This window comes from Rhinopithecus bieti, unplaced genomic scaffold, assembly GCF_001698545.2.
Source record: "Rhinopithecus bieti isolate Rb0 unplaced genomic scaffold, ASM169854v2 scaffold_52076, whole genome shotgun sequence".
In the NCBI taxonomy this organism is placed as follows: Eukaryota; Metazoa; Chordata; class Mammalia; order Primates; family Cercopithecidae; genus Rhinopithecus; species Rhinopithecus bieti.
The window spans coordinates 2330-13389 of NW_016820245.1; the positions used below are offsets into that span (position 1 = coordinate 2330).

Sequence of the window (11060 nt, forward strand, 5' to 3'; positions counted from 1 at the left end):
CCAACTCCCAACCTCAGGTGATCTGCCTGCCTCGGCCTCCCAAAGTGTTTAGATTATAGGTGTGAGCCACCATGTCCGGCCAGGGGAAGGGTACTAATACTAGATATGACTCCTAATGATTCCACTATCCATTCCACCCTACTGATCTCCAGCTAGGGCACTACCCCAAGCACAGCAAGGACGTAACGCCCTTCCCAGGTCCCAGAACCTCCTTCCTTGAGCATCCCTTCCAGGACATCCATGGCATTCCTGAACCTGTGAAGATCAGACAGGCTCTGGTTTCAGGTAGCAATCCCTCCCTACCCCAGTGCTTTATGCTTTGGGTAAGCCTAAAAAGTCCTTGCCTTGTTCATCTCCTCCAGGAAGCCCATGACACTCCAGAGGCAAAAAGGTATGGAGTAGGTTGGGGAAAGAGACAAGGGAAAGGTCTAAGGCCCAGAAGACAACAGGAAGAAAGCAGGACAGGAAAGAATACCTCAGTGATCTCCTGGGGAAGGCAGTCTGCACAGCCCTGGAGGACCTTGATAATCTTCTGGTGGTGTGAGGGGTTCTCTGCAAAGCAAATCTCCAGCTGCTGAAGGAACTTGCGGCTCTTCTCAAAAGCCTGCTGCTCCTCAAACTACCAGAGTGGAAAGTGGGCAAAAGAGGTGTCACAATACAGCTAGAGCAGGACTTGAGGGTTCTAAGGATAAGAACTAGTGGACCAGGACACGAGAGATGATTGGTTTAAAATTCTAGTTTACAATTATGAGATCTAATTTAAAACCCTAACCTCCATCCACCTTGGGCCACTGGTGGGTAGCCACCCAAAGCAATTAAGATGTGAGTAACAGCTTCAAGAGATGTATATATTTCATGTTGTTTGCTGTATTATGGATGTGAAATGAGACACCCAAACTCATGTACTACTTTAGAGCTTACATTAAAAAGAATTTTCAGGCCTTGCAAGGTGGCTTATGCCTGTAATCCCACCACTTGGGAGGCCAAGGCAGGAGGATCGTTTAAAGCCAGGAGTTTGGGTGGGTGCGGTGGCTCATGCCTGTAATCAGAGCACTTTGGGAGGCCGAGACGGGCGGATCACGAGGTCAGGAGATCGAGACCATCCTGGCTAACAAGGTGAAACCCCGTCTCTACTAAAAAATACAAAAAAAAAAACTAGCCGGGCGAGGTGGCGGGCGCCTGTAGTCCCAGCTACTGGGGAGGCTGAGGCAGGAGAATGGCGTGAACCCGGGAGGCGGAGCTTGCAGTGAGCCAAGATCCGGCCACTGCACTCCAGCCTGGGCGACAGAGCGAGACTCCGTCTCAAAAAAAAAAAAAAAAAAAAAAAAAAAAAAAAAAAAATTAGCTGGGCGCGGTGGCAGGCGCCTGTAATCCCAGCTACTGAGGAGGCTAGGGCAGGAGAATCACTTGAACCCGGGAGGTGCCGGTTGCAGTGAGCTGAGATTGCACCACTGCACTTTAGGCTGGGTGAGAATGGAAGACTACATCTAAAAAAAAAAAAAAAAAAGCCAAGAGTTCAAGACCAGCCTGGGCAACATAGTGAGACTCCATCTCTACAAAAAAACCTAAAAATTAGGCAGATGTCATGGTGTGCTCCTGCAGCCCTAGCTGTTTGGGAGGCTGAGTCAGGAGGATCCCTGGGACCTGTATTGCCCAGGCTAGTCTCAAACTCCTGACTACAAGGGATTCTCCCACCTCAGCCTCCTGAAGTGCTGGGATTACAGGTGTGAGCCACTGTGCATGGCTGAGACATTGTCTCTCTTTTTTTTGGAGTGGGGGAGGGGACAAGGTCTTGAGCTTGTCACCTGGGCTGGAATGTTAGTGGAGCAATCGTGGCTCAGTGAAGCCTCAACCTCCCAGGCTCAAGCAGTCCTCCCACCTCAGCCTCCCAAGTAGCTGGGACCACAGGTGTCCACCCCCACACTCAGCTAATCTTTTTATTTTTTGTAGAGGTGAGGTTTTGCTATGTTGTCCAGGCTGGACTTGAAACCCTGAGCTGAAGCCATCCATCGGCCTTGGCCTCCCAAAATGCTGGGATTACAGGTGTGAGCCAAAATACCTGGCTGACATAATCTCTTTATTTTTGTTTTGTTATTTTTTATTTTATTTATTTTTTTGAGATGGACTCTCACTCTGTCGCCCAGGCTGGGGTGCAGTGGCACGATCTTCGCTCACTGCAACCTCCGCCTCTCCAGCTCAAGCGATTCTCCTGCCTGAGCCCCGCTAGTAGCTGGGATTACAGGCACACACAACCATGCCTGGCTAGTTTTTGTATTTTTAGTAGAGACAGGGTTTTGCCATGTTGGCCAGGCTGGTCTCGAACTCCTGACCTCAGCTTATCCACCCACCTTGGCCTTCCAAAATGCTGGGATTACAGGCATCAACCACTGTGCCTGGCCTATTTTTTTGTTTTTTATTTTGAGATGGAGCTGATCTCAGCTCACTGCAACCCCCACCTCCCGGGTTCAAGCAATTCTCCTGCCTTGGCCTCCCAAGTGGCTGGGATTACAGGCACCCACCACCACGCTGATGTAATTAATTATGTCTTTTTTTTTTTTTTTCTGAGACAGAGTCTCACTCTGTCGCCCAGCCTGGAGTGCAGTGGCACAGTCTTGGCTCACTGCAACCTCCACTGGGTTCAAGTGATTCTTCTGCCTCAGCCTCCTGAGTAACTGGGATTACAGGCATGCTCCAACACACTCAGCTAAGTTTGTAATTTTAGTAGAGATGGGGTTTCACCATGTTGGCCAAACTGGTCTTGAACTCCTGACCTCAAGTGGTCCACCTGCCTCAGCCTCCCAAAGTCCTGGGATTACAGACGTGAGCCACTGTGACTGGTCCTTACAGGTTTAAAACTCTTGATATTATGAAATAGAATTTCAGATTACCGTAAGTCATTTGTTTTGCCCAAAAGGATGACTCAAAAATTTGAAAAAGCAAAATGCTTTGATTAGCCTTTACTATTACATAAAAATCCTGTTCAAGAGAGAAAGCCAAATTTTACCCTTCCATAAGTTTGCTATTAATGTTAACCCCAATTTTAATGAAATCCTATACACAATTCTATTTACTTTTTTTTTTTTTTCTTTTACATTGGCAAGATTTATTAAAGTGAAAGCGAAAGTGAAAGTAAAGCTTCCACATGGTGGAAGGGGACCTGGAAGCGTTGCCATTTTTGGCTTGGGTGTCTTATGCTTATATCACCTTATGACCCCTCCCCTTTTTCTCTTTATGTTATATAGAATTAGCTTATTTTCTGTGCGCTTGTAGGTTGGCAGGCGTGATTGGTTAAAAACATCAGGCTGCAGCTAGAGCTTAAACTCCCTGTATGATTGGTTGAAGGTTCAATCCCTTAGCTTGCAGCTATGACTTATTTTGGCTTAGGAGAAAGTTCCCTTAGGGAAGTCCCTATTGACACAGGAAGTGCAGCCAACTTAGCCACTTAGTCCCTCAGTCTCGCCTCTCAAAAGGAAAGCCCAAGTGCTATTGGGAAGTTGGGCGACAATCATTCTAGCTACTTCCTGCTGACCTGGGGCATAGAAGGGGCTCTGCAGTTGAGGCTTCCTCGGGAGGGGAGTCTTTGGTGTCATGGTGCGAGAACAGGTTGGTGGGTCAGTCTGGGGGTTCTCGATAGTAGGTGCTAGTGGTGGTCATTTGGGGCTCCATTTATAGAATCATTTGCAGTTTCATGGATTCTATTCCGGAAGAGACAAATTTTACAAGGAGGTTAAAAATGCAGGGTGCAAAGATAAGCAACATCACAATAGCCACCAAGGGTCCCAAGAAGGGGAGAAGCCAGGGCATCCATTGATTGACAATATTCCAAGGTCCTGTGTCTTGGAGCTCTTGTGGCCAGCACTGTATCTGGTCTCAAAGCTCCTTAACCTTTTTGGTGACAATTCTGGATTGATTAATGAAATAGCAACACTCTTTTTCTAGAATAAGACAGGTCCCACCTCTTTCAGCTGTTAATAAATTTAAGGCTTTCCAATTTTGGAGGGCTACTGCTGCCAAAGAGTTAAGCTAGCTTTGTAAGGTGACCAGCAAATCTGTGACTTGTTCCATGTCATCATTTAACTCTTGTGATAATTTGTAATATATTGGGGTGATCAGACCCAACACCAGGCCATGGGGGCTATGAAGTCTGGCGGAGTCAAAGGAATGAGACAAGACAAGAGTGCAAAAAGTGGGACTAGGGGGCCGATGCTAATATGGAGGCTGTGAAGGCCCCGAGCTCTTGAAGCCCACACTATTTATTGGTGATCAAACAAAGAAGCAGGTGGTGAGGATGTGGGGGTTGAAAGAAAGCGGTGTATCAAGCACATGATCTACAGCTGTGATGGTTTCGCATTTTCTTTGAAGCATATGGAACATGTTCTGCTACTTGAGATAATGGGGAACATGTTCTTCTAGTTTAAGATACAATCAATCTATGAGCCTGGGAGGGCTAGAAGCAAGGAGCCAGCACGTCTAGACACATTCCAGAGGCCATGAGGGGTTTTATGCCATGAGCCCTGGATTCCATCCAAGTCACGAGGGGTTTTATGCCCTGGGCTTAGAGTGTGGTGCAGCAGGGCAGCTTTCCACTCTTTGGCACAGAGCTTGGTGTTCCAAAGGCCATGGGGGGTTTTAGACCCTGGACCCGGGACATGTTCCAAGACTCTTTTACATTATGTCAGGCATGCAAGTCCTGCCTCAGTTTTTTTCCCAACACTCCGCTTTTCCCCAACAGTAATAGAATTGGGTGTAGGTGGTAAAGCCTCCAATGACAGTTCCTAGTCCTCCTAGTATCTCAGCCCCAAAAATGAATGGCAGGACAGTCGAGGTATGCTGAGATGACAGATCTTTAAAGGCAAATTTTTGATAGATCTTTAAAGGCAAATAAAAATTGCAAGTTAGGATGCAGAGGGATGCAGAAGAAAGCGTTCATAAGATCTAGAACTTTAAACCATTCTGCTTCCTCTATTATCTGGGAGAGTGGAGTATAAGGATTAGGTACAACTGGATTATTGGAAACAAGCCTCCCAAAATCTGGCCGTAAACTGGCCATAAACAAAATCTCTGCAGCACTGTGACATGTTCATGATGGCCATAAAGCCCACACTGGAAGGTTGTGGGTTTATCAGAAGGAGGGTAAGGAACACCTGGCCCGCCCAGGGCAGAAAACCACTTAAAGGCCTTCTTAAGCCACAAACAATAGCATGAGCAATCTGTGCGTTAAGGACATGCTCCTGCTGCAATTAAGTAGCCCAACCTATTCCTTTAATTTGGCCCATCCTTTCGCTTCCCATAAGGGATACTTTTAGTTAATTTAATATCTATAGAAACAATGCTAATGAGTGGCTTGCTGTTAATAAATACATGGGTAAATCTCTGTTTGGGGCTCTCAGCTCTGAAGGCTGTCAGACCCCTGATTCCCACTTCACACCTCTATATTTCTGTGTGTGTGTCTTTAATTCCTCTGGCACTGCTGGGTTAGGGTCTCCCCGACCGAGCTGGTCTTGGCACTGGATACAGAGGAACAACTGCCTCAGTGATAATTCTGAGGTCTTGCACTAACCTCCGTTGTCCATTGGGTTTTTGTATCCCTAGAATGGGAGTGTTGCCTGGACTGTTGCATGGTTTTACTAATCTCTGTGCTTTTAGGTCTTTGACAATCTTTTGTAACCCTTATTGGGCTTCTGGTCAGAGGGGTATGGATTTGATAAGGAAAGGAAGTAGGATCCTTTAATTTAACTTGAACTGGACAAGCATTTTTTGCTTGTCTGTATTGCTCTTCCTCTGCCCAGACTTCAGGATTAACTCCCTCCTTAAGTAGGTCAGCAAACAGGTATTCCTTCTCCTATATTCAAGTATATGATGGCCCCTGCTTTAGTTAATATGTTCCTCCCTAGTAAAGGAGTAGGGCTCTCAGGCATGATAAGAAAAGCATATGAGAAAAATAAGGTTCCCCAGTCACAACTTAGGGGGCGGGAGAAATACCTAGTGACTGGCTGTCCTAGGACCCCTTTGATGGTGAAAGACCTGGAGGAGAGTTGTCGGGGACAGAAGAGTAAAACTGAGAAGGCCACACCAGTGTCCAGGAGGAAGTCAGTTTCCTGGTCCTCAATGGTAAAGCTTACCTGGGGATCTTTGATGGTGATGGCATGGGCTGGTGCCTGCCCTGGGCACCCTCAATCCTGTTGTTGGACCATCTGGTAGTGGCCTCTGGCCCAGAGGACGTTCACCCTCAGGGGCAGTGTGCCTTCCAGTGATCTCCCTGGCACAAGGGACGTGGACAAAGGGACAGCTTATTGTTGTTTGGGCAGTCCTTTTTGAAGTGACCCTGTAAGCCACACTAATAACAAACCCTGTTAGGCAGGTTGCCTGCCCAGCCTTTCTTTCTTTCAGAGCCACTAAAGTTCGTCTGCCTGAGGGCCATGACTAGGACAGCAGCCTTTTTCTTGTCTTGTCAGTCTCATTCAGCCTGCTCCTCCTGATCCCTATTATAAAACAACAAAGTTGCCAAAGTCAATAGAGTTTCTGAATTTTGCTCGGGGCCCAGGACAGACTTTCAAAGTTTTTTTCTAATGTCTGCAGCTGACTGAGTGATAAATTTATCCTTTAAAATTATTTGGCCTTCAATAGAGTCAGTTGACAAAGAGGTATGCTTTCTTAATGCCTCCCTTAGCCTCTCTAAAAATGCTGTAGGGTTTTCTTCCTTTCCCTGAGTTATGGTGGACATCACTGAGTAATTCATTGGCTTTTTTCTGGTCTTTCTTAATCCCTCTAGTATACAAGTCAATAAATGCCTGTGACTCCAGTCTCCATGCTCCAAATCGAGGTCCCAGTGGGGATCCACACTGGGAACTACCTGTTGGTCTGTGGTGAATTGTTCCCTTTCTGCTGATGTCATTTTATCATTTACCTGTCTTAGGTACCAGAGATCCCCAAACTCCCAGACTGCAGCTAAGGCAGACTCTTTTTTGTTGGTAGTTAATGTTTGACCTAACAACAACATAATATCTCTCCATGCTAAATCAAAAGATTGTCCTAATCCCTATAAGACGTCTATGTATCCATCAGGATTATCTGAGAATTTTCCTAGGTCCAGTTTGATCTGTTTTAAGCCTGAGAGGGAGAAGGGGACATGTACTCATGCTGAGCCAAAGTCTCCTCCTCCCACGGCTTGGAGGGGCACAATCAAGGGCCATTGGTGCCTTTTGGTTCCTTGGCCATCTTTTTGTCTGGCTCCTTTTGGGTCAATAGGGCCAAAGGAGAGTCCTTACTAGTGGGACAGGGAGCCATGGGGAGACCTGGGTATGGGAATAGGCTTTGAGGACCCCCCAGTAGGATGTAAATTACATTTTTTACATAATTGTGGGTTATCCCTTAGTGAGAAAAAAACCTGTACATGTGGCACTTCACTCCATTTGCCCTCTTTTTTTTTTTTTTTTTTTTTTGGAGGGGGGCTTTCTCTGTCACCCAGGCTAGAGTACAGTGGCCAAATCTCAGCTCACTGCAAGCTCCGCCTCCCGGGTTCACGCCATTCTCCTGCCTCAGCCTCCCGAGTAGCTGGGACCACAGGCGCCCGCCACTTCGCCTGGCTAATTTTTTGTATTTTAGTAGAGACGGGGTTTCACTGTGTTAGCCAGGATGGTCTCGATCTCCTGACCTCGTGATCCGCCCGTCTCGGCCTCCCAAAGTGCTGGGATTACAGGCTTGAGCCACTGTGCCCGGCCTCCATTTGCCCTCTTGTTTACAAAAGAGATCTAGCTGTAGGATGGTATTATATACAGATCCTGACCTCGTGATCCGCCTACCTTGGCCTCCCAAAGTGCTGGGATTACAGGCATGAGCCACCATGCCCGGCCAAGGGTTGCCCAATTCTATTCAATCTTAATCAGTTTGACCATGAGGTGAGATTTTCATGAACCTTTCATAACCTTTTACAAATCTTGCTAAAGAGGAGAGCAACATCTTAAGAAAACCTTGTTGTGCTTTTTTTAAATCTTTTTCTTCTTCTCTTTTTTTTTGAGATGGAGTTTCACTCTTGCTGCCTTTGATCTTCCAGATAGTGCCTAGGGTACAGGTTATGAGGGACAGGTCCCATATAAGTATATTGATACCCATTTGCATAAGAATAAGCCTGGGGGCACCGTGGGCAAAGGTCTTTGGATTACCTCCCCACTCGACTTAGGCTCTTAGCCAAAAGATTCTTAGACTCAGGGGTAGGAAAGATCCTAAAGGACAGGGCCTCAAGAAAGTCTTCTCTGAAAACATTAGGATCCAGGAGGCATGGATCAGAAAAGGCAGGGAATGCACGCATGGGTGGCTGTGCAGTAGAGGCTTCTCGCCGTGCCATGATGTCGTCTGGGTCAGTGCCAGGAGTTTGGGACAACAGTTTTCTGCCTCTAGCCAGCCCTCGGCTTTTCCCAGGAAAGGTAGAGAAAGGTGAACCTGGTTCCAGGCAAACCAGCGCTCCCAGCCCAGAGGGCCAGGGGTCGTTAGAGAGCCCTTTCCCAGAAAGCCTCACACCCATGTCTTAAGTCTGGTGGCTGCACTTGTCACTTTTTTTTTGTTTGAGACAGACTCTCGCTCTGTTGCCCAGGCTGGAGTACCTGGTGCAATCTTGACTCACTGCAAGCTCCGCCTCCCAGGTTCCCGCCAATCTCCTGCCTCAGCCTCCCGAGTACCTACAGGTGCCCGCCACCACGCCCAGCTAATTTTTTTGTATTTTTAGGAGACGGAGTTTCACTGTGTTAGGCAGGATGGTCTCGATCTCCTGACCTCATGATCCACCCGCCTCGGCCTCCCAAAGCGCTGGGATTACAGGCGTGAGTGACTGTGCATGGCCGCTTGTCACATTTAAATGGCTGACAGGTGCCTGGTGTTTTCCTCCGATTTCTAGCAAGAAGATAGAACAGAATAGCAAGCAAAAGGGGTCCAATGTTACTGCTTTGGAGAAAACCTGGATGGGTCCCTGGGAATGAGACGCAAAGTCTTCTCCTAATCAAAGGTCTTTTCTCAATTGAAGGGTTCGTGGTTTCACGGGTTTCAAGGAATGAAGCCATGGACTGCAGCGGTGAGTGTTACAGCTCCATCAGAGAAACACGCGGACCCAAAGAGTGTGTGATGGCAAGATTTATTAAAGTGAAAGTGAAAGCGAAAGTATAGCTTCCACACAGTGGAAGGGGACCCAGAAGGGTTGCCCAATTCTTTTCTTTTTTTTTTTTGAGATGGAGTCTCACTCTGTTGTCTAGGCTGGATGGAGTGCAGTGGCGCGATCTAGGTTCACTGCAAGCTCTGCCTCCTGGGTTCATGCCATTTTCCAGCCTCAGCCTCCCAAGTAACTGGGACTACAGGTGCCTGCCACCACACCCTGCTAATTTTTTGTATTTTTAGTAGAGACGGGGTTTCACTGTGTTAACCAGGATGGTCTCAATCTCCTGACCTCGTGATCTGCCCGCCTTGGCCTCCCAATGTGTTGGGATTACAGGTGTGAGCCACTGCGCCTGGCCAAGGGTTGCCCAATTCTATTCAGTCTTAATCAGTTTGACCATGGGGTAAGATTTTCATGAACCTTTCATAACCCTTTACAAATCTTGCTAAAGACGAGAGTAGCATATTAAGAAAACTTTGTGCTTTTTTTTTTTTTCTTTTTTGAGACAGAGTTTCACTCTTGTTGCCCAGGCTGGAGTGCAATGGCATGATCTAGGCTCACCACATCCTCCGCCTACAGGGTTAAAGCGATTCTCCTGCCTCAGCCTCCTGAATAGCTGGGATTACAGGCATGTGCAACCGCACCCGCCTAATTTTTTGTATTTTTAGTAGAGATGGGGTTTCTCTATGCTTGTCAGGTTGGTCTTGAACTCCCAACCTCAGGTGATCCACCCGCCTTTGCCCCCCAAAGTGCTGGGATTACAGGTGTGAGCCACCATGCGTGGCCATGTGCTTTTATTTCAATGCTCCATTTTCAGAAAATCCCTTTTGAATTTAGTCAATATGTTCGCAGTTTCCTTTTGGAAGATTTTTACCATCTTTCCACATTTGCTTAAACTTTTTGCTTTATTTTATCTAATTTAAGACAATCCTTTATCCCTAGGCAAAATGTACATCAGGACTTCTTATAATCTTTGACTAAAAAGACATTTTACTGTTTTTGCACAACTTGCATGTAAATCTATTTTCAGTAGTCTAAATTACATGTTATAATGGTAACTCTTGGCAATTTTAAACTTGAACGTAAAACCTGGTAAAGTTGTTTTAATTATGTGTTAGGTGCAGATAAAGTCTGACTCCTTCCAGCATAGTTAGGGGAATGGTTACTTCCATACGTCCCCAGGTCTTACCAATTGTAAAGCAGGCAAGTTTAAAGGCCAAAGAAGCAGTTTACAACCTTTAAACATTCAGCAAGCCTAGTATCTGACCTGCATTAAAGGGGTTGCCTGCCCCTCCACATCTGTGGGCGTTTCTCGTGTAATGCCCAGACCCGCGATGACCCGAAAGCAACCACCAGAGTCCAGAGACAAAGCCAAGCGGCAGGGATCGCTTTATTTCGAGTTCGAACTCGGTTCCCTCCAGCTAGGTATCAGATCCTAGGGAGAGACCCCGAGCTCGGTGTTCAGCCGTCTTTTATAGTCAGACACAAACAAGTTACAGCAAGTTACAGAGTCACTGGGGATTTTTACAGTTGTAGGTTTACAATTGGCTGACATTTAAAGTTAAACATTAGTCAGTTCATTCGTTCCCGCCCTTTGACCAAACCACAAACGGCTGCTTGCCCTGCTAGGGACTTTCCAGATAACCTTGTTGTTTTAGCATTAAGGGGATTTTCCTGACTTTTCTGACCTCTGATATTCAGTATTTTTCCACTCCTCACTCGTTAGGTGGAACGAGAGACTTGAGAAAAGAAATGACACACAGAGACAAAGTATAGAGAAAGAAAAAGTGGGCCCAGGGGACCGGAGCTCAGCATACAGAGGACCCACGCCGGCACGGGTCTCTGTGTTCTCTCAGTATTTATTGATCATTATCTTTACCATCTTAGAAAAAGGGAAGTGGCAGGATAATAGGATCAT

The 11060-nt window shown here is 46.7% G+C and overlaps 1 protein-coding gene across 1 annotated transcript in view; it reads right to left on the reverse strand.

Moving 5' to 3' along the window:
- Positions 1-267: 267 nt before the first annotated feature.
- LOC108520346 (GON-4-like protein) overlaps positions 268-11060 on the reverse strand; it is a 43620-nt gene continuing 32827 nt past the window's right edge. The window contains exon 6 of the mRNA XM_017859687.1: positions 268-619. Coding sequence (XP_017715176.1) covers positions 350-619 — 270 coding nt within the window. The 3' untranslated portion in view covers positions 268-349. The remainder of the gene's footprint in view (positions 620-11060) is intronic.